We start from the raw sequence: 27,012 nt of genomic DNA on the forward strand, positions 1-27,012 counted from the left end.
CACCATGCTGGTGACAGAGAGCTGGTTTGCCTGAATAAACAGTGAACACACGCCCAAGCTTTTAAAACAGCGGCTTTGCATTTATCAAACCACTTCTCGATATTAAAAAGAGATAAAAGTTCATCCAGGAGGAACATAAAGGCTCAAATACTTCAAAATATTTCCCTGGGGGGGGGGGGGGGTGGGGTGCTTTTCCTGGTCTTTAAATTTTTACTTTTTACTAGTGAGAAAGAAGCAGCACTCCAGGGCTGGAGCTGCTGCGCCTGACAAATGAAGTGAAGCGCAGAGCACGCGGAGCTGTAAAAGGCGAGAAGGACATTAAACTTTGCTGAGATGACAGCTCGAGCTTTCACAGCTCCTCCGAGCTAATGCTGCTCCAGAGGAGCAGAAAGCAACCCTGTACAAATTAAGATGTGCTAGGAAGTCTAATCTTCTCCTGCGATTGGTAGCCAAAAGTTTATCTTGGAGTGGTAGCAGCGCAACAGAAGATCCAACGCACGTTCGTAGCCCGAGGACCGGTGACACTGAGAAGAAGTCAAACAAAAAAGGGTCTCTCTGTATTTTTAGCAGCTTTGATTTTGTTTTCAGATGACAAAATACATCCAGTAACAGTGTACATTTCTCAAAGCGATGCCAACAAGCAGGGCCGTACACAAATCCAACCCTTTGGTCCTCCCAGCGTCTAATGGAATATTTCCTGTAACCGCTCCAAGGACAGACACACAACAGACCTTCCCTTACCACAAAAAGGCTTTTCTCTATCAACCTCACTTCTGCTTTTAGACTTTCCAGCCATCTGCAGCCATCCTGAGCACCTGATCCACCTGTCTCACACCAATGAGCCTATATTGTAAATGTCCCATCCCTGGAACATTCCAGGTCAGGTTGGATGAGGCTCTGAGCAACCCAAAGTAGCAGAAGATGTCCCTGCTTGCTGCCAGGGAGTTGGACTAGATGGAATTTAAGGCCACTTCCCACCCGAACTATTCTGTGACTCTAAAACACAACAACATTAAAGAGCTTCTCTCAAATATCAGCATCCCCCAGAATCACAGAAACATTTAGGCTGGAAAAGACCCTCAGGATCACCAAGTCCAGCCATTAACCCTACTCTGCAAGGGTCACCACTAAATCATATCCCCAGGCACCACATCCAAAACAGCTTTAAACACATCCAGGGCTGGTGACTCAACCACCTCCCTGGGCAGCACATTCCAATGCCTGACCACTCTTGCTGTCCAGCCTAAACCTACCCAGTCACAGCTTGAGGCCATTCCCTCTTGTTCTATCACTGTGAAAAGAGACCAGCACCAGCCTCTCTACAACACCCTTTCAAGTAGCTGTAAAGAACAATGAGGTCTCCCCCCTCAGCCTCCTCTTTCCCAACTACACCTTTACTCTGCAGTGCAGGATATGGAGTGTACATGGGAAGCATCACTTCAAGCACTTCTGAGAGCCCCAAGTGAGCTCAGATTTTAACAGCAAGAGTGAAAACCTCCACCATTTTGCCTTTCTTTCTGTGCAATCCCTCCCCTCCTCTTGTGGAGCCAAGTCCCTGGGTCTGGAGCACCCAGCCCTGTGCTGGCTGACAGGCTCCGAGCTGGAGGAAGGCGGTGGCCAAGCCCCGCACCGGGTAACGCTCCGAAGAAATCACTGCATGCTCAAACAATGGGATATTTGTCAAAGTACAGCTTGATCACCAGCAATCATCTGGTTTTCATAACTACATTTGACCTAAACTGAATTGACTGAACAAGTAGCCTGTGTTTCTCATTCTGGAAAAGGCAGCAGAGCAGCTCCCTCTCCCACCCCCCTCCTCCTATCCGAGTCCGACGTTTCAAAAGTTACAAAGCGATGATGCAGACAGATATTTCCTCATTAGAAATGGCAGCAGCTAAACATTTTCAGGTTGCATTTTTGGCCACCTCCTCCTGTTCCCAGGTGACCTGCGAGGTTAAGCACCCGGGGACATGCCTTTCTTCTCTGCTTGCTTTCAACTCACCCTCTCTCTGCAAAGCAAATCCCATCCCAACACTTCCCAGCGCTGAAATGAGGAGAGACAGTTTCGAACCACGTGCTCTTTACATAATGCATTTTAAATTCATTAAAACTTTATAATGAATGAGCTGCCAGGGAAAAAAACAGATTCAGGATAAGCCCACAGAGTCTTCCCATGTGAGGCCACTGTGTGTAAAACCTCCAGGAGGCAACTGCCTGCTGATAGAAGAAAGCTCACTCTCCGGTCTCGAGGAAGGAAGGAAGCAGTGGAAATCGGTCACAAGCTTTGCAAGGAAGGATGCATCCCCAACAGCTAATCAGCTCTTGTCAGGGTTTCCATCAATTAAATAGGGGGGTGGGGGGGGAGAGGGAACAGCACAACACTCAGCTTAAAAAGAGTGAATGAGTCCTTGAGGAAGATGAAGGATAGGTCTGGAGGGAGGCAAAAGAGCCATGGGAAGAGGAAAGTGGAAGAATAGGAGGTAGGATGGGCTGAGAAGAATACAGTCTGCAATAAATCTCACCCAATTTTTATAGCCTGCTTAATGCCACAGAGTCCCAGCACAGCTTAACTCAGAAGGGACCTCTAAAGCACAGTCAGCTAGAGCAAGTGGCCCAGGATCACAATGCCCAGGCAGGTTTGGAATCTCTCCAGAGAAGGAGACTCCACAACCGCTCTGGGAAGCCTGCTTCAGGGCTCCAGAACACTCACAGAAAAGAATGTTAACCCTGTGTTCAGTTGGAACCTCCTGCGTTCAGCTTTGGAGCTGTTGCCCCTTGTTCTGTCACTGGACAGGACTGAGAAAGAGTCTGGTTCCCTCCTCTTGACACTTGCCCTTCAGCTATTGCTCAGCATTGAGAAGATCTTCTGATAAGTCCCTAAATGGGATATTTCCACGAGGAAATGGTGCAAAGGTCCACAGAAAGTGAATTCAAACAGGGATGTGGGATGCTGCACAGTAACTCCAAACAGGAGCAGGCCAGTGTGACCTCTGCTTTGACCATTTCTCAACTCAACTCACCTAAACCAACACCTGTGTAATAATTGCAGAAGACACATAAGAAGCCAACACTGCACTGAGATGCAAACACAAGCACCAGCACACAGCTCATTGGAGCAGAAGAAAAGCTCTTCTTGTTCCTACCCATCACCCATGAGGGTCTCTTGGGTGAAATCTGCCTTCAATTCCTTTACTCAAAACACAGATGACAAAAAATAGAAGGAGCAACTGACAAACCAGGCCATCTACATGGCATGGGAGGTGCCCTGGGCAGCCTGTTCCATGTCTTGATGACCCTTTCAGGGAAGAAATTGTTCCTCATGTTCAACCCAAATGTCTCCTGGCACAACCTCAGGCTGTTTTCTCTTGTCTATGTCTGCTTCTCTTGTCCCAGTTGGGCATGGCCTCAAGCAACTCCCACCAAGCAGACCCTGCTTCTGTGGTGAGCTGGACAAGGTCCTCCCCAGAGATTCCCTCCAAACTCTGTGTGATGCTGTGGAGATGGACAACAGCAGCAGCTTCCCTATAGAGGAATAACAAATGTGTGTGTGGGCACCTGTAGAAGTCAGTGTGCACCTGCTGGGCTACAGGGTCTGCACAAAGACAATCACAAGGCTTTGTAACCAACAGCAGCTGTAGGAAACATGCTCTGTGACCTACCCAAGCTGGTACTACAACAAAGACTTTGCTTTGTAGTTCCACACATGTCCTTTGCTTAACATCTGACACAATTGCAAGAAAGAACAGGAACAACTTTCTAGGCTGTGTTATCCACAACAATTTTTTTACCCTGAAGGATTCTCGAGCGCTTCAAGACCACGTAACAACCATGGCTGGGGCAAGCTGGAGGGAGTAAAGCCATAAAAGAAGACTTCTTTATTTGTGAAGTCACCTAGACCTCCAGGTACCAGCTTCAAATGATAAAAGAGATGAGACTCCTTTCTCAGAAGGCAAGCCCCTCATTCCAAGGGGTTGAGGAGAGCAGAGCCAAGGCAAACCTCTCTGAGGGCAGCTCTCCCCTTCTGAACATGTTACACATCCCCCTGCTTTTGTGTACAGCAATTATCAACCCCCTGAATCAGAGCTTTTTCCACCACCCCTCGCAAAACACAACCCAAGCTGCTGTTGATCTCAGGTCGAAACACCTTTTTGTGTGTGTTGGGCTGGTGGTCTGGGTGCTTCTCATCCTCCCACTGCAAGAGCAGGGCCTGCCCCGCAGCAAGCAGCTCCCGGAATGCGCAGGCAGCATTTGTTCATTGTACAAGTGCCTTGTTTCCACATTTTCCTGAACAAAGGGCTGAGACAGGGGGGTATATGCGTCACAGGCCCGTCCTGGACATTGCTCACCCTTTTCCTGTGCAAATATTTGTAAACAGATCAAGAATTAATGTCCAGCCAGCTCAAGACCCTGCATAAAAAAATAGGTTTTATTGAAAACAGGATGGCAATCATTTCCCAGCTACACTCCATATAGGCCTTTAAGATGAGAAACAACATCCAGAGCAGGAAAACAGCCACCACAGCTGTGCACCAAGCCATTCTCCGAGAGGCAGAAGCCAGGGGGACTTGTTATTTTACAGCCCCCTCCTCCCTCACAAACACAGCCTCCCCTTGACAAAGAGTAAGTTAAAGTGAAGATGAAGTTTCTGGTCAGCACATGATAATTCCCCCGGGGTTAATTGATGCACAAAACACACTTCGCTAACACGTGAGGCTCGATGGTCCTCGTGCTGAAGGATCTTCCTAATGCCTCTCTTTCCAGCAGTCACAGAGAGTCCACATCTTACAGAATCATAGAATCACAGAATGGTTTGGGTTGGAAGGGACCTTTAAAGGTCATCTAGCCTAAGTTCCCTTCAGTAAGCAGGGACATCTTTGACTAGATCAGGTTGTTCAGAGCCCCATCCAACCTAGCCTTGAATATACCACAGAATCAACCAGGTTGGGAAAGACCTCAGAGATCATCAAATCCAACCTGTTACCTAACACCTCATGACAACTAAACCATGGCTGCAAGTGTCACATCCAATCCCTTTTTGAACACCTCCAGGGATGGTGGCTCCACCACCCGTATGACCCTGACACACTCTGCTGACATCCAGTTTGAGATCAGGGTTACCAAAACATCAACAGCACAAGCTAAGAGGGACAGAACATATTTCATCACACTGCTTCCATGCATATCTCCTCACTTTTGCTTTCTCAATTTCACACATGGAGTCTGGAGGCAAGAGGAGCCCAGAGGCAAAGCCCTGCACTTCTAAGAGGTGTTCCTGAGACTCTGCTCTCCCTCCAATCTTGGGGACAATCAAAAAAAACCTGGAACTGATTCACCAGGACAATCATAGAATGGCCCAGGCTGGAAGGAACCTCCAAAGGTCATCTAATCTGACCTCCCTGCAGTCAGCAGGGACATCCCCAACTAGACCAGGTCTGGGTCTAGTATTACATTGCATTATCTTCCACATCTCACACAGGAGCCAGAATAAGTCCCAAGTATTGAATATCCTCAGCAGCCCAGTGGCACAGTACCACTTGCGATCCAGCTGCAATCAAAGGGCTTTAAATGTGCTGTGCCAAAGAGCAGCTGCAGAGATACTGGTGTACTACACATGGAAGCAGGACCAGTGGTGGCCACCAAAGTGATTGAAGGAGATGGAGAACACGTGAGGAAAGGTGAGGAATCCCAGAACCAGAATTGTCTAGCATGGAAAAGAGCTTTAAGGTATTTGGTCCAACCTGGCACTGCCAGGTCACCACTTAACCATGTCTCTCAGCACCACATCTACACAGCTTGTAAACTCCTCCAAGGATGGGGACTTCACCATTACTCTGTTAAAGGAAGGGTGAGGAACCTAATACAGGATTACAGGGCTAGACAAGTCAAGGATCCCCATGGAAATGCACAGCAAAAGGAGAATCAAGAGACCAAATGCAGTAAGATGCACTCAAATTAAACAGGGGAGACTGGACAGTCTTCACCCTTGGATACCCCCAAAACTCAACCAGATGTGGCTCTGAGATCCCTGATGTAACTTCAAATTTATCCAGGAATGTAAAGCTGCACAGAAGTCCTCCATGAGTCTCCTCCAGTATAAATTCTTATGAGTCTGTGCCCAGAGGGTGAGAAAAGGGTGGCAATGCTCAATAGAGATTTCCCTCTGTACCTTAGACAGCTCAATACTCTTCAGGGAAACTCTCTGCAAAGCACTATCACTGTTGTTTTTGAGATACCATTCCTTCTGGAAACCAACACCAAGTTCTCTGGAGCAGCTAAAGCCTTTTCCAAAAATTCCTGGGACCCCCCTGAGCCCCAGTGCCTGGGAACAGAGCAAATCTCAGGAGGAGCCTTCCCACACTTACACAATACTAGCAGCAGTGTTGTTCTTCAGGGTCCTCCTTCTGACCTGTACTCTGCACGACTCAAGGTGAGCATCTCCTAACAAAGCCAGTCCTGCTCTTCATATAATCATAGAATGGGTTGGGTTAGAAGGGACCTTTAAAGCTCATCTAGTCCAAACTCCCTGATATTACAATGGGTTGCTCAGAGCCTCATCCAACCTGCATAGAATGTTTCCAGGGATGAGGCATCTACCACATCTCCAAGCCACCAGGGCCAGGGTCTCACCACCCTCAGTGTAAAGCATTTCTTCCTTCTCCCTGTAGTCAGAATCTGCCTCTCTTCATTTCAAACCATCACCCCTTGTCCTGTCACAACAAGCCCTGCTAAAAACTCTGTCCCCAGCTTTCTGATCAACCCCTCTTCAGTACAGAAAGGCCACCAAAGGTCTCTCTGGAACCTTCCCTTCCTCAGCTCTCTCAGTCTGTCTTCGCAGCAGAGGGCTTCCAGCCCTCAGATCGTTTTTGTAGCCTCCTCCAGATCCATTCCAACAAACATTGCAGTAAAGGTTGAAAAAGTGATCTGGGAAACTTCAGAATATTCAACCTCACTTCAGTCCCTGCAGAAGTCATGAATTCAGCCCTCCTGGGACACATTTCCAGCAGTACAGAGGAGACAGGATGAACCAGCACAGATTTAACCTGCAGAAGTTATGCTAATGGTCTGGTTACCTTCGATCATAGCAAGGCAGGATTTATGCATTAAGGGAAATCCATGGATGTCACTGGCTTCAGCAAGGCTTTTATCACGCTCTTCCACAATACTGCACCTAAATCCAGATGTCTCAGCTGGGTGGGTAAATAATTAGTGAGGTGGACAGTTGCACAGGGTAATAATTAATGAGTTGTATCCTACATGGGAGCTGGTAACGTGGGGAATGACAACAGGCTCCTGCTTAACATCTTTAGCAGTGACTTGGAGAAGGCAACAGAGCATGATCTCATGCACTTTGGAGATGACACCAAACTGGGGGGAAAAGCCAACACACTCTAGAGCAGGGCCACAATCCAGAGAGTCTTGAGATGCCGGAGGAACAGACTGACAGGAACCTGATGAAAATAAGTAAGGAGGGATGCCAAGCACTGCACCTGGGAAGGAAGAACCTCTCACAACAACACAGACTGGGGACTGACTGCCTGGGGAGCAGCTCTGTGGATAAGGACCAAGAGCCTTGGCAGACAGCAAGCTGAACATGGGCCAGCTGTCTGCCCTGGCAGCAGAGGCAGCCAACAGCCTCCTGGGCTGTATTACCAGGAGCCAAGCCAGTAGATTGAGTGAAGTAATTATCCCCCTCTACACAGCACTCATGCAGACTCTATCTACACCCTGCATCCAGTTTGGGGCCTCCCAACTGCAGGAAAGACACCCATAAAACAGAGGGAGTTCACTGGAGGCCACCAAGATGGTTGGGGCTGAAACACTTGCCCCACACAGCAGGAGGTTAATGGAGCTTGTTCAGTCTGGAAAAGTGTCTGCTTCAGGGAGACCTAACAACCACCTCCAACACCTGCAAAGATGTAATGGAGCAGAATAAGTGCCCTGAGGTTGTGCTTGGAGGTTTTCAAAATCACACTGGATAAATCTCTGAGCAACCTGATCTGATTTCAAGAGCTGCCCCTACTTTGGGCAAGAGGTTGGACCAGAGACCTTCAGAGGTTCCTTCCATGTGGAAGGATCTGATGAAATACTGAACATATGCAATATACAGTGTGCAGTTCTGGGCTCCCCAGTTCAAGAGATAAAGAGAACTGCTGAAGAGAGTCCAGTGCAGGCTACAAAGATGCTGAGGGGCCTGGAGCATCTCTGTGAGAGCCCTGGGGCTGTTGAGCCTGGAGAAGAGCAGCCCTAGAGAGGATCTGATCACTGCTCAGCAAGAGCTAAAGGTCAGGGGGCAAGAGAATGGGGCCAGACTCTCTTCAGCGGTGCCCAGTGATGGGAAAAGAACATTCTTTGCTGTGAGGGTGTTGGAGCCCTGAAGCAGGCTGCCCAGAGAGGTTTTGGAGTCTCCTTCCATGGAGAGATTCCAAACCCACCTGGACACTGTGATGCTGGGCAACCTGCAGTAGGTGACCCTACCTGAACAGGGAGATTGGACTAGATGCTCTCCAGAGGTCCCTTTCAACCCCCACTATTTAAAGATATCCTTCCCCTGCTCAGAACTGACAGAGTTAGCCACCGAGATCAGGGCACAGGATTGAGTGAGTCAGGCTGGAATCAGCACTAACGGTACAGTATCTGTATTCTCAGTCAGTCAGTGACTGTGCAGAGCTCTGCACAGCCCTGGGAAAGCTCAGCTGCTGCTCCTAACCTCAGGTGACAAGAAGTCTGCATCCGGGCTATTGTAGTAACCCTCTTTCCCCCCACCCCTCCCAGCCCTCCCTCCCCTCTCACACATGTCTGTTTTTCAAGCTGAATATTTTAAGAATCAAGGCTGCCTGTGATCATATCTAGCCAGCTTAGAATGAACACTGATTTCTGTGCTGCTTCTTTGATCGAAGCCAAGTGGTTTTCTCATGGGTAATAAGGTCAGAGGGTTAAAAGAGCAATATGACAATTACAAAAGTTAAATCTATTGCCCCGACAGACAGACACACTACCCAGGGTCCATTAGCACGTAGTACAGAGTGGTTATCACAGGTCACTGACACCAGTTCACTCTAATGGCTTTTCCTGTGTCCTTATCAATCCAGTGCACAAAGTGTCTCACCCTCAGCCTTTCCCTATGATCTCAGGGCTGTGTTTATAGCTATCTAACTCCACCAGGCACCAGTGGGTCAGCCAAGTCAGCAGACAGTGAGATATGCCAGGACACAACGATGGGACAAGCTGCAAAGTGTCTGAGATGAACAAGGAGTTACCAGAGACTTCGAGAAGGAAATTTTTTCCACTGTTTCCCCCCCCCCCCCAAAAAAAAAAAAAAAAAGAGTTTAAAGTTCCCAAGGACACCAAGGGAAAACTTTACAGCCCTGATCTCAAAAATAGGAGTAAACCACAAACTTTCCATGCTACAGTTCGAGTTTCAGTATCAACTGAAAGAAACAACTAGTGCTACAAAGAGAAAAAAGAGAGGGTTTTTTCATATGAAAGAGAGGGTTGGGTAGCTCTTATTATTTGAATTGTGGTTCCTATAAGAGGCTTTCTCATCCCTTGAAAGAAGAACCTCAATTGTTTGCCCTGTTCCCAAAGCACAAACATTTTGGTGGGGATGTTGGAGTCCCCCCGTGGAGAGGTGGGGAAAGGGGCTGGAACGTCACAGCCACCACAGGCAAGCAGATGAGCAACCAGCCTGCCAATGTATTAGCCCTCAAACGCAGAAGAGGGAGGATTAATGCAGGCAGCACAACTGCCAGCACACTTCTAAGAGGAATTACACCAAATATTATTTAAGTGGAGAGCTGGGAGGAGGCCCTGTGATCCCCCCCCCCGATAGATGTGTGGCATCTCCCACTTGAAATGGGATCTGCTCAGCTTGGAGATGCACAGTGGTGTTCCCCATCCTCAGCCAACCAGCTCACCTTGAGCCCCCAAGCCCCTGAAATTCTCTGCAGCTTTTGCCATGCAAACATATCCATTTTAGCAATAACCAAAACCAAAACCTCAGTTTCTCCTCCCAAGGTCGCGTTGGCTGTGCTACGCCAGCACGATCTGAGCCAGCTGATATCTCAGCTAAAGAGATATCATCGAATCAGAGGATCACTGAGGTTGGAAAAGACCTTTAAGACCATCCAACCATTAATATAAAACATATTCTTCACTAAAAGAGGCGAATGCACCCAGTGGATACAGGGTGTGCACAAGGTTTGCATTTGAACAGGAATTTAAAGACACTTCTACATTGATCACGTGGGTGGCTTTCATTTCTTGCTTTGCCTTCTCTCTCTCTCTCTCTCTCTCTCTCTCTTTTTTTAACCTTTGCTAATGTGTTTCGTGCATCAAAGCAGCTTTAGGGTTAGAGAGGCTTGGGGGAGAAGCAAGGCAGCAGATAAAAATGTCAGTGCTGAGATAGGACAAATTTATAGTAAATACCTGTCAGCTGCTATTTATCTAAATTATCCAGCTCTGGGGTTCTCCAGAAAGGCTTCAGCAGCTTGGAGGCAGCGAGGTTTTGAAGGCTCTATTTACATCAGAATCTGCTCTTTTTCTTTCCCCCCCCCTTTTTTTTTTGGACACTTGTTCTTTACCCTAAAATGACCCCTTTGTAGCTGGGATCAAAGAGCTGGGAGTGTCGATACCAGTGTCTTCATGAACATGTGAAGAACCTCAAAGTAATTGGTAACCAATTAGCATAAAGCTAAAAAAAATAACAACTCACCTTGCTGAGGCAAACCCTAAATGAGTACAAACAGGCAACAAGCTCCTGCTTCAGCCAGTGCTAAGTGGCTTAAATCACCATCAGCTGCCTTTGAGACAACCTCTTGGAAGCACCCTCTGTGCAAACCACTTTGACTTTTTTTGGCTTTTGGGGTTTTTTCGACATTCCTTTCTGCTCTTGGTTGGCTCTTTTCTTTCTGCCTTGCTACAGCTCACGGGAAACATGAAACAAAAAGTGCTTTTCATTTTGTGTTATGTAAAGCAAAGCAATTCTATGTCTTGGCCTTGGAATACAAGGCACCCAACAGCTGTTCAGATGATCTAGCAGATAAACCATCTGGCCCAAACCTCACCTTTCCTAATTTATTTTGGATATCGATCAAAGCAGCTCAAGCACTACATAGACTTTGGTCAGAGACAACATAAAAGATACCCAAAAAAAAAAAGGCAATGGCAAAATCACTGCACTGAAATCATCTTGTTGCTTCTTTATATAATAATATTACCATTTTCAACAGCCTTTTCTATTAACTCAAGGAAAACACAGACCTGATACCAACAGCCTAACCACGCTGCAGATGAATGTCCTTAAATAGCACATCGCTGCTGAACAGACACTAAGTGGAGTTTAGTGCTTGCAAGCAGCTAAACCTACACACAGACTATGGCCAACTGACCACAGAGACCAGGGCAGGCCCCAGGAGTTGTGTGTTCTGGCTCTGCTGCTGCCTCCCCTCCTTCACCCCTTTTAGATGATGAATTGATATCTGAAACCCCACCACATCCTTGGTTCCAGCCAGTTTTGGTTCAATTCTCCTAGGAAAAGGACAGTACACACTTGTCTAATGTTACCAGGATTCCCACTGGGACACCCAGGTTGTTACGTGGTTACCCATCTGTACAGGACAGAGGTGGACCTATTGAAGCAGGGACAGAGACCACAACAATGACCTGAGAGCTGGAAGCCCTCTGCTGTGAGGCCAGGCTGAGGGAGTTGGGGCTGTTCAGCATGGAGAAGGCTCCAGGGAGACCTTCTGGTGGCCTTTCAGTACTTACAGGGGCTCATCAGTAAGCTGAGGACAGACTTTTTAGCAGGGCCTGTTGTGACAGGACAAGTGGTGATGGTTTGAAACTAAAAGGAGATTCAGACTGGAGAGGAGGAAGAAAGGTTTTACAGCGAGGGTGGTGAGACCCTGGCTTAGGCTGCCCAGAGCGGAGTAAATGCCCCACGGCCAGAACCACTCCAGCTCAGGTCAGACAGGGCTCAGAGCAGCCTGCTCTAGCTGAAGATGTCCCTGCTGACTGCAGGGCAGTTGGACCAGGTGACCTTCACGATCTCTTCCACCCCTAACCACACAGTGATTCCACCTGAAAAGCCTTTTGTGATGCCATTCAGGGTGTATTTGCTACACGCAGAAACCACAGGCAGGGCAAGGACTTGTTTTTCCAGGCACCCTCGCGGGACATACAACCCAAATGACCAAAGCAGAGAGGCTTACTCGAGCAAAGAAGGGTCATCCATGTGTACAACTCCACACAGAAGGCACAGATACACTCTTGTGCTGTTTTGTTCCGTGCCTGCAGATATTGACAGCCTGCCCTACGCCCATTTCTTCCTCAAGACGCCGTGCCCCGTTTCTCACAAGAAAAGGAATCGCGGATGAATGGTCCCATAAAGCATCCCGGCAGAGCCTGTCCTCCCCTGAGCCGTCACCACGCCAAGGTCCAACTCTCAATTAACCCCCACCTGACCTTCCTTCACTTTCTTTCCCCCTCCTCTGCCCTTCCTGAGAAAGTTCAGCGTTTCCTGGAAAAGTCTCCTCGCCTGTTTGATTTTGTACTTCGCCTTGGTTGCCGAAGGAAGGATTTACAGGTGCCTGGCCCCCGCCGCAAGACCATGACCGCAGGCTGACCTCCCGTTACAATATGTGAACTCCTGCCCTGCTGATAAGGCTGGCAGATATGAGTAGGATTTTTCAAATAATCCTTTGGGAATTTATAAGCAGCACAGCCATAAAACCGAGGTGACTGGAAGGTCGATTTCACTAAAAATAATAAATATCTCCATGTTTATTCAGCGTGGGCCTTTTCAACTGCGGGCCCAGCGCTCCGATAACGCTATTGGAAATGACAAATATTAGGAGTTTTTGGTAACTATTACATTATGATCCTTCCGTCTGACACTGATGTGGCCGTTTCCCTTGATGCCTGCTGGATCTCTGACATTGTTCAACCCAAGCCGGGCCTAGAAAGCCAGGGCAGGATTCAATCACGGGTCAGGAAAAGGGCAGTTTTCTCTCCAGGAGCCTCTGCTACTGTTGGTTACCTTATTCTCTTGCTCCTGTCTCACCAAGACACCCTCTTTAGAGCTCTGCTGTGCACTTTTGCTCATTACCAGGGCTTTTGGCTGAATTAGTGGAGCAGGGGGAGAAGGACTGAATGCTCTCAGCTCAATATGGGAACAGAGGATGCTAGCCTGCTGGCATGAAACCCCTGCACTAGGTTTAACCCCACCACCACCACTAGCATGGTTTTGTTGGTTAGATAGTGTCAGATAATAGGTTGGACTCGATGATCTCAAAGATCTTTTTCCAACCTGGTTATTTCTATTCTAGTCTATTCTATTCCCAACACCAAGATACTATTCTTTTGGCAAGAACCAGATGTTCCTTGAGGCTACTTCCAACCTACTATTCTGTGATTCTGATCAACCTGGGCATCACTGAAAAGTACCTGGTCCCATCCTCTTGACATCCTCCTTTAGATAGTGATGAATATTAAGAAGATACTTTCTCAGGCTGCTCTTCTCTAGGCAAAACAGCCCTATGGCTTTCAGCCTTCCCTCTTCACAGAGGCTCTCCGGTCCCCTCTGTAGCCTCCACTGGACTCTCTCCAGTAGTTCCCTGTCTCCCTGGAACTGGGAAGCCCAAACTGGACAGCACACTCCAAATATGGCCTCACTAGGGCAGAGTAGATAGAGCAGAGAACCTCCCTTGACCTGCTGGCCACATTCTTCTTCCTGCACCCCAGGGGACCATTTGCCTTCTTGTCCAGGAGAGCACATGGCTGGCTCATGGTGAACTTCTTGTCCAGCAGCACTCCCAGTTCCTTCTTTGCAGAGCTGCTTTTCAGGGGGAATGGTTTTGGAGGGAATACAATGTGAATGGCTATTTCAGATTGAAAAACCAAAACAAGAAGACAACAAGAAGGCCCCAGTGGAGAAACAAGACCATTTCCAACGGGCAAAACTGACACCCCGCAAGCTCCTCACCCTTTGCAGCACAGCTTTCTGTAGAAACCCTCAGTTAAATAAACACCCTTGCATTGAACAAGTGCACATAAGCTACCCAAACAGGATCCCTAATCCTGTTTTCGTTCTATGTGCTCTTCACTGAAGTTTCTCCAAAGAAAGTGACACTTTGAAATCCACAAACCATCTCAGGCCAGTTGTAATCTTCAATTAGCACACTCCCTGAACCAGGCTCCTGACGCCGGATTTGAGGAGGAGGAGTTGTATCGTCCAAGAAAAACAGAGTAGCGCATTTTGGGTAGGTTAACTTTCTCATTCCAATAAAACATCGTGGCAATGTGGCCAAATTACATAATTATTAACAGATGAGGGCACAAAAAAGATTTTATATAAATGTTTTTGATGACAATCCTTTTCCTTTTCACAAATTCATTTGTATGTATTGCTGGCGAAACTGGCTTGAGAAGTGCCTGAAAAACAATTCGCTCTCAGGCCTGGCTCCACGGTGGAAAGGGAGGAAAGCTGTGAACAGAGTGCTCCTTTCATCTGCTGCCTGCCCTTCAGATTGCTCAACCACAGCAGAAGAGCCCTTGGAAAGCTCCTTCTCTCCAAAGGATGGACTCATAAAGCACAGGTTCTCTGGGTCTGCAGATGCAAGGCTCGTCCACTGCTGGAAGTGTCTTAGAAATTAAGAGTTGAAGGGTAAGCCACAAAGGGCATCTCATTGCCCTTCTTGTAAATCAGTAGGTTTAAAAAAAAATCAATGCCTTATGTACTCACAATGAGAGAGTGAGAGAGAACACAGCTCATCCAACAGCCCACAGCCACGGAGATGGGAATGCTCCTCAGACGTTCTCAGGGATGTAACACTGCTCAGAGCAACACTTCTTAGCCAGTAGCCAAGCACCAACACAGGAGAGTTTCAGTTTGACCACATTTTTCAGTGCAAAAGGGAACTACTTGAGATGGTCCAGTGGAGCCTTCCTACCCTCAAGCAGATCAACACTCCTGCCTAACTTGGTGTCAAACATACTGAAGGTTCCCTTGATCCTTTCATCCAGATCATTGATGAAACTAATGAAGAGAACAAGCCCCAGCACTGAGCCCTGGGAACATCACTTGTGACCATTACCCAGTCAAAGTTAACTCCATTCACCACATCTTTTTGGGCCCAGCCACCCAGTCAGTTTTTCACCCTGACAGAGAGGAGAGTTCCTTACCAGCACAGAGTATATGTGTAGGCATCGGTACACTGGAGAAAAGTCCACCAGGTCCTGGGCTCCAGGCACCTGAAAAACAGCAGGAGATTCAGTGTGGATGATGCAGAAGACATCCAGGTGAGTGCAAGTCCAACATATCACAATCAGGTAAGTGCAAGTCCAAAGCATGCAAGTCCCACCAAGAATGACACCAAGATTTCAGGCACGGAACACTTCAGAGTGACCACTGGCATCTATCTGGATGTACAGCAGCTCCATTTTTAAATGTTTCTGAAAGTAGGAACATTTCATTTGATATTGCTCTTGCTTCATCTACACTCCATGATGAAATCCCATTGCCTCAGGCAGAGGGCAACCTCATGAAGTTCAACCAGGGCAAGTGTAGAGTCCTGCATCTGGGGAGGAACAATCCCCTGCACCAGTACAGGTTAGGGGTTGACCTGCTGGAAAGCAGCTCTGCAGAGAAGGACCTGGGAAGGCTGCTGGACAACAAGGTCATTGTGAGCCAGCAGTGTGCCCTTGTGGCCAAGAAGGCAAATGGGATCCTGGGGTACACTAAGATGACTGTGATCAGCACTTCACCTATCAGGGTGCTGGAGCCCTGGAGCAGGCTGCCCAGAGGGGTTGTGGAGTCTCCTTCTCTGGAGAGATTCCAAACCCCCCCTGGACATTGCAATCCTGGGCAAGCTGCTGTGGGTGACCCTGCTTTAGCAGTGGGGTCAGACTGGATGATCTCCAGAGGTCCCTTCCAATCCCCCCATGCTGGGACTCTGTGATTCTGTTGGGCCCTCTCCTAGCCAGCTCAGCAGAGATTTCATTTTGGCCATAGGCTTCAATACAGGCTCAAGCATCCTGGCACAAACCATCTGGATACTTATGAAACAAAGGAGAACAAAAAAACCCAACCAACCCCTTGTTCTCTAGATTTCTAGCCTGAATTCTTTAAAAGCACAAATTCTGGTTTCTTCTCTTTTTTCTTCCTGTCAAACACCCGCACCACACAGACTCCACCACCTTTCAACAGCACAGGGAGTCTTGCACAGGGACAAGGAAGCTCATTTTGGAAGGGTGGGACAGAGGGAGGGAGGGGGAGAGGAAAGATCAGAGGAGGAATTTGCATACAAGAAGCTTGTGTCCTTTGGAGATGTTCAAGCCAACACAGCATTAAGCTTGTTGGCCAAGGCATAAAGCTGAAGCAAGCATCCTTCTCCCCCAAAATCCAGAGAGGAGGGGAGTGTTCTGTTGACATGTGGTGGAAAAAAGTGGAGAAAGATGAAAGGGAGCAATGGACAGGCCTGGGAAACATGTTTATTTTCTATATTTTTAATTATGCTTAAGAGGCATTCCTGCTAAAAAGGAAGTAGGATGAAGAAGAGAGAAGCCTCTATCTGGGTGAGGGTATGCCAGCCTCAACCAACCCTGGGGCAAGTGGTCCTCCTCATCTAAAGCAACGGTTCCAAGCTGGGGAGTGCAGAAGTTACAGGCTGGAAAGGGAAAACAGGGGCTTTTGTCAAAGAGCCTCCTGTGTGATGTGGAACTGCAGCTCTCAAACAATCTCCAGAGTCCTCAGCACTGCAGGGGTTCTTGGGTACAGCTGAAACAATGAGAGACACTACAGAGACACAGAAGCAACACATGGCACAGGAGCCACCACATCACTGTGGTGGGACCATCCTGAACCACCAGACTGGCTTTGAGGCTACAAAAAAACCCAAGCAAACTTAACAGACCCTTGCTGGTGGTGCAGAGAGGAGAAGCAGGCAACTGGGAACGAGGCAGCAAAGAGCAATTTAGTGGTATGGCACGAGCCTGCTCACCCATCTCACCTGGCCTGTCCTCCTCCCTTGCACCAAGCACTCCACTGTGTCACTTGACATCTCTGTCAGTGACATGGGCAGTGGGATGGAGTACACCCTCAGCAAGTTTGCAGATGACACCGAGCTGAGTGGTGCAGTCAACACAGCTGAGGGTGGGGATGTCCTGCAGAGTGACACAGACAGGCTGGAGAAGTGGGCCCAGGTGAACCTCATGAGGTTCAACAAGGCCAAATGCAGGGTCCTGCACACAGGCCAGGATGATTCTCAGTATCAATAAAGGGGCATGAAACGATGGAGAGCAACACTGTGGAGAATGCTAGGGGATATTAGTGGGTGAGGAGCTGGATGTGAGCTGGCGCTGTGCACTCACAGCCCAGAGCCAGCCACATCCTGGATTGATCCCCAGCAGCATGGGCAGCAGGGGCAGGGCAGGGATTCTGCCCCTCTGCTGTTCTCTGCTGAGAAGCCCCTGCAGTGCTGGGGGCAGCTCTGGAGTCAACACAGCACAGACAGGGACTTGTGAGAGCAGGGCCAGAGAAGACAACAGCAATGATGGGAGAGCTGGAATCCCTCTGCTATGAGACCAGGCTGAGAGAGTTGGGATTGTTCAAACTGGAAGAGAGATTTTCTTGTGGCCTTTCAGTTCTTAAAAGTGGTCTGTCAAAAAGCTGGGGGGAAAATCAGCAGGATAAGTGGTGATCATTTGAAACTAAAAAAAGGGTAAATTGAGATTAGATAGAAGGAAGAAAATCTTCCCTGTGAGGGTGGTGAGACACTGGCCCAAGCTGCCCAGAGAAGTTGTGGATTTCCATCCCTGGAAGTGTTCATGGCCAGGTCTGACAGGCTTTGAGCAATCTGATCTAGTGGAAGTTGTCACTACCCATGGCACAGGGGTGGAACTAAATGATCTTTAAGTTCCCTTCTAATCCAAACCAAACCAGTCTGTGATCTGAGCAGCTCTTGCAGATGGGCAAGCTTGGCTCCCTGGGAAGGAGGAGGGTTTCTGAGCGAGGCATGGGGCTGGCACTGCCTGCGTGGCCCTTTGCATGTGGAACGTGGCTGCCAGCCCCAGCCCAGACTGCCAGCCACAGCCAGGGCAGGCAGCTGTGAAACACAGCTCACCATCTCACTAACATCTCTTGCTTTCACCTTTATAAGGCTTTATGTGACAATTGCAGACACTAGGCAGCAATTCTGCGGTGTTAATGCCAATTTTATCACATCTTCTGTGTCATTTATTTTCCATTTGCAGGCTCCCAGGTCTTCTAATGCTCCGTAAACAGCTCTCCAATCCAGATTTCAGCTGCTTTGTGGACTCCTCGGGTACAGATTCTGCCTTGCTTTATTCCTCCAGCATTCAGCTCAATTGGTCTCCAGTTGGTAGAACAGTAAATCACTCCTGGCTCCGAAATCCCCGATTGCAAAACAGCTGGAGATCGCTAAAGCAGAGAGGGAAGCGTCGGTACTGGCTCGGCCCAGCCGTCCTCCGGCGACCACCATCAGCGTGGGGAAGCTGGACTGGATGGACCCGAGTCCAGCCTGTGTTTTTCTAAGGGAGGAGAAATCTGTCATCCCTTCACATCATCTTCAAAGCAGGAGATGTTTTCCTACAGATTTGAATTCGGGATCAAACGGTTTTGCTCCTCTTGGATTTGGGGCACTAGTTGAACACGGTCCACGGAGAAATATTTCTGATAAAGATTTGTGAAATCAGGATATTGCCAAAAACGGAGCTTACTCCCACAGAGACATTCTTTTCAAAGCAGACTGCAACATTTTCACAGTCTCTGATCTTCTGTAAAAACTTTTAAGCCCACACACGCTCTTACAAATAAATCTGCTGGACTGTCCTGCCGAGTTAACATCTCCGAGATGTTGAACTGCTAATCTAGGTAGGACACTATCAGACCTGGAAGTGCAAGCTCTGGGCCACAAGGAAGCTTTTTTGGCTAACAGAAAGACAAGCACCCAAAAACTGTGCTTGGAACATCAATGTATTGTACAGACCTACAAGATATCCAAGGAAAGGAACAGATCAACCCATCCACATACAGCCAGAGCCCAACAACTGAACAACCAACCATCCCATACATTCAAATCTTCCCAGTAGAGGCCTCTGAATAACAGGGAATATGTCAAATTATCTCAATGGCTAGACTAGCACACTCTACAACTTAAACACATCCAGTAGTAGGTTCCACGAGGCCAAGTGTTGGATCCTGCATGTGGGTCACAACGACCCCATGAATGCTCCAGGCTTGGGGCAGAGTGGCTGGAAACTGCCTAATGGAAAAGGACTTGGTGATGCTGATCATCAGCTGGCAGAACATGGCCCATGTGTGTGCCCAACCGGCTAAGAAGGCCAACAGCATCCTGACTTGGATCAGCAGGACCCAGGCAGGGATCATTCCCCTGTACTTGGAACTGATGGACAAGAAGAAATGGTTTAAAGTTGCACCATGGTATGTTTAGGGTGGACATGAGGAACAATTCCTTCCCCCAGAGGGTTACAAAGCCCTGGACCAGGCTGCCCAGGGCAGTGGTGGAGTTCCCACCCCTGGAGAGGTTTAACAGCCACAGATGTGGTGCTGGGGGACACAGTTTAGTGGTGATCTGGCAGTGCTGGGTTAACAGTTGGACTGGATGTTCTTGGAGGTTTCTACCAACCTAAACAAGTCTATGACTCTGATTCTATATTTATCTACTTAGCTAACACTTGGATATTTAGACCTATCTAAAAAGTCAGCACATCCCCTTTAGCAGTGACTTGACTTCCAGAGCCAAGGCTGCACTACCAGTGTTCAACAGAATAAATATCTGATTTTCAGAACTTGATGATGAAAAGAGACCAAGAGCTGCCTCCCAACAGGACTGATTCCTCCCCTGACATGTCCCCTTCAGCCTAATCTTTCTTTCCTTTCTTTTTTTTTTTCCCCATCCTTTTCATTTGCAGAACAAAGAATTTATTCATCTTGTCTGAAATTTTCCCTGTCCACAAAACATCAGCTTCACAAACCTCATTCCCAAATCCTGCATCCAGCACGTTCCTGGTGCTGGGAGCAGAGGCAGACCTGTCACTTTCTGTAAACAGCCAAGCCCTCTCTTCTTGCAAGAACATTTTCACTTGGGTTAAACACTGACTGTAGCAAATTTAACCCATGGGAGACAAGTTCTCAACAGAAATGCTTGAGTCAATCTGCTACCAACACCAGAGATGGTGGCAGTTGGTGGCCCAGAATCTAGGGATAGAGTAGAATAAACCAGGTTGGAAGAGACCTTCAAGATCACCAGGTCCAACCTATCACCCAACACCATCTGATCAACTCAACCCTGGCACCAAGCACCCCATCCAGCCTCCTCCTGAGCACCTCCAGAGATGGGGACTCCACCACCTCCCTGGGCAGCACATCCCAGTGGCCAATCTCTCTCTGTCTGGGTGCTCTGCTCTGGATTTAGACAGAGATGCAATGGCTTGAATCTAGTTTTTGATGCACACAAGAGCAGACACTTTCATCCCTCTTTCAATGAGGGAAAAGAACCTCCAGATCTAAACAGCAGGAACCCAGAAGAGGTGTTTGATGAACCATCTCATACCCACACATGTGGGTAAGGTGGTGCAGAGGAACACAAGCACACACTGCACTGCATCCACAAAGGCTCAAGTCCAACAGAGGACACTGAGCAGTCTGAGTGTCTCACTGTGATGCACACACTGTAGAAAGCCTCTGTTCACCTTCCAGAGTAAAACCCTATTGCTCAGAGTAGCATTGGTACTGTACTGTGTCCAGCTTTGGAGTCCCCAGCACAGGAAAATCATGGAATTGTTGGAGTGGGTCCAGATGAGACCTCTAAAAGAATCATAGGGACGAAGAAAGGCTGAGAGAGTTGGGGCTGTTCAGCCTGGAGAACAGAAGGCTCTGGGGAGACCTTTCCTACAGAGAAAGTTTTCACACTTTGGGTGGTGAAACACAGGCAACAGGTTGCCAAGAGAGGGGGTAGATGTCCCATCCCTAGGAACATTACAGGTCATGTCAAATGGGACTCTGAGCAAGCTGGGCTAGTTGTAGAGGGGTTGGACCCCTGCAGAGGGGTTGGACCTGTATGGGTCCCTTGCAACCCCAAGCATTTTATGAGGCAACAAACAATCTTTGGGTACCAGCAACCAGGAAGCCCTTTTCCCCATGCTGAACACAGGTTCAGAACAAAATGTGCTGCAGACCTGCTGTATCTCAGGTGCCCTTTGACTGTCCCACGGCTTAACCTTAGGGGAAAAGCCTGAATGCTTTTGCAAGGTTAAGAGGACACTCAGGATACTGTGATACTGGAAGTGGACAGCTGGTCCTGCAGACTAACTGATTTCACTCTGTCTCACATCACAGACAACAGGCAGACAGCTTTGTCTGGAAACAGAGAGGCTTCTCGCAGTGGCCAAGGTGGTTTTTTGCACAATTACTTGTGGAAGCAAAGAAAACACAGAGGCTGATGGCACCTAACAAAGCCATTTATCAGGGAAAGTCAGGAGAGCTCTCTGGGGTGCCTGCTGTATCTCCCAAAACGTTGTAAGAGATCCATGACACTCACTGAGAGAATTCCAGCTCACTCCTACAGCCAGGTCACCCTGAAAGCACGCCAAAAGCAGGATGGATTTTGGCTACACCTCACACCTGCTGATCTCCTGAGTGCCAAACTCCTTCTCCAGATAGAAAACTGTCTGGAATTTGTTGATTTGTTATTAGGAGATAGTTAAAGAATGTGTGATGTCCTTCCTTACAATTTCACCTTCTCCAAAGGGAAGCCTCTGGGAATCCAACTCAGCCCAACCACTTCACAGCCACCTGAGCAGCCTTTCTTAGGGACAGGAAAAAACAACGCCAGAGACTTCGTCCTGCTGCACTCAGGATCACACAAGAGAAGTCATTGAAAATGAGAAGAATCTGGATGAGCTTTGTAGTCTTCTGGATGTTTTATACTACAAAGGGAAGAGCTGGCACAAACTGGACAGACTGTGGAGCTACTCACTGTGAAATGCAAATTCTCCTTCCGTAACTTGACACTCATAAAAGCTGGATTTAAGCCTTCTCCCAGCTCCCCTCACAGCTGGGCCCATCCCTCACTCCCATTATAGTGGGAGATGCCACCTCTGTGAAGCATTTGTACTGAAGCAAGACAAGTCTGGGCCATAATGTCTCCAAACTGGAGAATGGAGAACCACATCCCATGTTAGTCCTCCTGAATGCAGCTGGCAGAGCTCTCTTATGCTGCTCCAAGGGAGAGAATGATCTACACTGCAATACATAGAACTTCAGAATCCTTTGGACTGGAAGAAGCCTTTAACAGTTAATCCGGCACTGTCACATCCACCACTAAAACACTGACACCATTTCAGGGAAGAAATTGTTCCTCATTCCTACCTAAACCTTCCCTGACACAACCTGATCATTGCACTTCTCTGGACACACTCCAACACTGTGGAATGAGAGGCCCAAAAAGGAACCCAGGATTCAAAGTGCAGCCTCACCAGTGCCAAGTACAGGGGAACAATCTCTGCCCTGGTCCTGCTGAGCACACTGCTGATGATACAACCAGGATGCTGTCCTTCTTGCCACCTGGGCACATGCTGGCTCATATTCAGCTGGCACTCAAACAGGTCCTTTTCCACAGGACCACTCTTCCCCAAGCTTGGAGCATTCATGTGCAAGACTTGTCCTTATTGAACTTTCTCACACTGGCCTCAGCCCGTCAATCCGGGCTGGTCAGATCCCTCTCTACAGCCTCCAAACCCTCCAGCCCATCAACTCCTACCCAACGCAGTGTTGTCTGCAAAGTGACTGGGAGTGCACTCAATGCCCTCATCCAGATCACTGATCAAGATATTAAAGTACTGAGCCCTGAGGAACACCACCCTGTGACTGGCAACTCCAGTTTAGCTCCATTCCCCATCAACCTCTGGGCTCAGCCATGCACCCAGTTAATTCACCTAGAGAAGAGAACACCTGCCCAACCCATGAGCAGCCAGGTTCTCCAGAAGAACACGACAGGCTGCACTGACAAAGGCTACATTAAAGTGCAGGTAGACTACATCCAGACTTCAGATGTGGCCTTCAGCCACACAAGACACAGGAGAAAGCCAGGCCAAGCAGATAGAGCAGCTCTTGCAGGGCCTGACCCCACTGAGCTCTGTTTCATCACCACGGACAGCTGCCTCATTTGCCCATGTCCCACCTTCATTGTCATCCTGAGGGCCCACTTCATCCCTTCACCAAGGTCATTGGTGAAGATTTTGAACAAGACTGACCCCTAGGGAACACCACAACCCCAAAACCTGCAAATAGTCTCAAACTTTTCAACACAAAGTATGCTCTGCCACCAAGACACACGTCCCACAGCAAAGGCCCAAGGATCATGTGTGCTTCACAGCCATTTATCTCGTGTTAAATGGAGAGCAGATACAAAACTGCCCTCCCAAGTCAGCACAGAAGGGCAGCCCTTGGGCTGGGGGACAGAAGATGTGGACTGTTCAGTTCTCACACAACGCTTGACCCCTCTGTTGAGCCTGTGGTGCAAACCAACCCAATACTGCAACACTCCCTACGTGCTACAACCTATTTGCCATCTTCATGGCACCATGAAAGGCTGAGCGAGGTGCAAACACCTTTTGAGATCTTACTGATCACCCCCAAACCATCCAGCCTCCTGGATTTGATGGTATACAGTTACCTCTTCATCCTCATCCTCATCTTCAACATCCAGGATACCCGAATCTTGCTCAGACATGGGGCTAGTGTTTTTTACCTCCAGCTCGGAGCTTGCGCAGGCTTCTTTCTTGGACTTCTTCCCCCCGCTTATCCTGGGATGCTGGGTTACAATATTGTCCAGGTTTCTTTGCTGCTGTGCCTAGAGAAAGGAGAGGGGGAGGGTTAAAAAAAAGAGAACAAATTTCACCTTTTATGACAGCATCCTTGGATTTATTTTCTCCTTTCTCAGCCACAAGATGCAATCAGTCACGGAATCCGACAAGGCAGAGGCAGTAAAACGTGCGCTCCGCGGAGCACAGAAAACCTTCGACTGTTATGGGTTTTGCCTAGTGCAGATAGTCCAAAGAACCAGAAGATTCATTTCAAAACCCACTCCAGGGATTATGCAACAACACAAACAATATTCTGCCTCTTCACAAATCAAAACACCAAACCCACCGTGCTGCCATATTGATCTATTTACAACCCAGATGCAGAAATATTAGCCCATAGGCCATGTGGTGACTGTCACAGGCTAAATTAAAGGACGTACTTAACCATTGGATTTGTTCCTCTTTTCAACTCGTGTCAGCACAAAACATTCCACATCTGGACCCCAGAGGTTCCTGAAAGCATTTTTGTGGTACCCCAGGAGAGCTTAATTGTAGGCTGCTGATGTAGGGAATGAGCTGTGAAAGGTACTGAACCAAAAGCCTCTTTCCGGGAGGAGTGCCACGATTCTGGGAGCAGAACGCACAGACGCGGTGGAGCTCCTGGGCCCGCTCCTGGCACCCAGTCCTGGGGGCTTGGGCTTCACTGGCAGCAGAGGTCGACGTGTGCTCTCTGCTGCAAAGACTGACTTGGCTTCCCCCTTCTTACTGAGCAAAATGGTTTAGCTCCAGTAGTTCAAGAGACTGGACCAAGAACTTCAACCTGATGGTGAAGAAGGAGGAGGGGGAATGGCATGGAGGCACTGTTCTGAACCCAAATGGCAAAGCATGGCCAAAGCAAGGGGGAAAGGCCAAGCCAGTGGATGCAGAGGTCCTGCACATGTGGGCCTGTGCTCTGCTGTAATTAGAAACTAAACCCTGAAATGTATATAGATTTACATGATCCCTCCCCATTTTTTCCTCTACATTTTGAATCTACATCTGCATGGAAACCACCCAGAGGGCTCTGTGAAAATGTTAACTTGGATGGCAGGTTTCTTATTTAAAAGGATTGAGTTTCAGACACGTGTCAATTATTTATATTATTATCATTACCTGTACAATCCAAACCAAACCTCCCTCTGAATCCCCCATTGCTGTGCTGCAACAGGAGACAAAGAAGGTGGCAAGAGGCACCATCCCCTGCTCCACACTGACATGACAGCCTGGCCTTAGAAAGAAGGAGGAACACCAGGAATCATACTGTAGATTCTGTTGTCAGTGAAACCAACTGTGCTAGGAAAACAGAGACTTGAAATTATTTTGGCTAAACTGCGGAAAACCCCATCCAGAGTATGAGCCTGCTAAATTATTTCCTTTCAAACACTTTAAAGGATTAGTAGCATGCAAAAATATCTTGTGAGTCCTCTTTTGACAGCCTATCTCAGCTCAACTCCTGTGTGAATCCCTCCTTGGGAAGACAGATCCCATCAGAGATCTGTCACTGGTGTAGCTTCTAGATCTGAGGAACATTAAAAGCCAAGTATAGAATGGATCTCCCAACCCACCCAAAATCCTGCAGCATTTACTGTCACAGAATCATAGAATCCCACCATGAGAGAGGTTGGAAGGGACCTCTGGAGATCATCCTGTCCAGCCCCCCTGATAAAGCAGAATCACCCACACCAGGCTGCCCAGGATCACAATGTCCAGGTGGGTTTGCAATCTCTCCAGGGAAGGAGACTCCACAGCCTCTCTGGGCAGCCTGATCCAAGGCTCCTGCACCCTCACACTGGAGTTTTTCCTCCTGTGCAGATGGAACCTCCTGGGTTCCAATTTGTGCCCACTGCAACTTGTCCTGCCACTCAGAACCACTGAAAAAGAGTCTGGCCCCATCCTTTTGCCCCCCACCCTTTAGCTCTTGCTGAGCACTGATCAGACCCCCTCTGGGGCTGCTCTTCTCCAGGCTCAACAGCCCCAGGGCTCTCAGCCTTTCCTCCTCACAGTGATGCTCCAGGCCCCCCAGCATCTTTGCAGGTTCTGCTTGAGTCTATCCAGCAGTTCCTTGCCTCTCTCAAACTAGGGAGGCCCAGAACTGGCCCCAGCACTCCAGATACAGCCCCACTGGGGCAGAGCAGAGTGGGAGGAGAATTGTTGCGTGAGGCAAAGCGCCCTTCCCACCCTGCACACACAATCAGCTTCCTTTCAATTAATGAAGGTGGCAATTGATAATTAAATCAACTGCATCTAGCTGCGGCTGGATGCGGTCGCGCCGGGAACGGGAGCTGCCCCTTGCGTGAGGAGCAGCCGCGGCGCAGGACAATCTTGACCTCTAGTGGTTGGAGAGCGGTAAACAGCCTGCATGTTCGCAAGAGCTGCTGCAAGAGAAGGGACATCCAACCAAGCCCACGCCAAAGATCTCTCCAGGGATGAGTCTCACCAAAAGGGCTTTTTGCAGCAGTGCCACTGGAGGAGCTCTGTGTGAAGACGAATTTCTGCCAGTCAGGTCCAATACTCGAAGCAGTTGGGCAAAAAGTGTTTTTTGCATTAGAATTCCTGAACTTCAGAGGCACAGCTCTATAGAAAGGCATTGCAACAGCCTGTGAAGGGAATTAGGACTTCAAAAAGGGGCGTCAGCGCTTGGTCCTTCTGAAGGGCACACAACAAAGGGAATGGAGGCTTGATTCCACCCTCAGATACGCCCATTTATGACATAAGTTACTCAACTGAAGTGTAATGAAGCTGTAACACTGAATCCAGTGGAAATTACACCAAAAGCAAGCTCAGTGTGCTCATTAAAATCCCTCGAATTTATGTAATCTGTTTGCCTCTAGAAAGAGCAGGAATCAAAGAATGGGAACATGCAAATTGGGGGGATGAAACACTGTGCCTGAAACGGATCATTAAACAGGGTGTAGCAAGATCACAGCAGGACAAGAGGGAGAAGAGGAATGCAGGCCAACAAGCTGAGGGGGCTGTTGCCAGCTCTGACCTTGGCCAGTGAAGTCCTGAATATGCAGTGTTCAGCATTTCAGGCAGAACACAGAAAGTCTCATGAGAGGACCTTGTGGATGTGTCCTCCTCTGCTATGAGGATAGGCTGAGGGAACTGGGATTGTTCAGCCTGGAGAAG

At 48.4% G+C, this 27,012-nt stretch overlaps 1 protein-coding gene across 6 annotated transcripts in view; it reads right to left on the minus strand.

Annotated features, from left to right (window-relative positions):
- The window catches only part of EXOC6B (exocyst complex component 6B), a 281,602-nt gene that overhangs the window by 129,484 nt on the left and 125,106 nt on the right, over positions 1–27,012 (minus strand). For 5 of the 6 annotated variants that reach the window (XM_068149414.1, XM_068149412.1, XM_068149411.1 and 2 more), the window contains 2 exons: positions 23,715–23,891; positions 15,181–15,249 (listed from right to left, as the gene is read on the minus strand). In XM_068149414.1, coding sequence (XP_068005515.1) covers positions 15,181–15,249; positions 23,715–23,891 — 246 coding nt within the window. The remainder of the gene's footprint in view (positions 1–15,180; positions 15,250–23,714; positions 23,892–27,012) is intronic. The other variant, XM_068149413.1, reaches the window with a different exon arrangement.

The sequence above is a fragment of the Melanerpes formicivorus genome, unplaced genomic scaffold (genome assembly GCF_026170545.1).
Source record: "Melanerpes formicivorus ecotype bairdi unplaced genomic scaffold, bMelFor1.0.p_v2 SCAF_18, whole genome shotgun sequence".
NCBI lineage: Eukaryota > Metazoa > Chordata > Aves > Piciformes > Picidae > Melanerpes > Melanerpes formicivorus.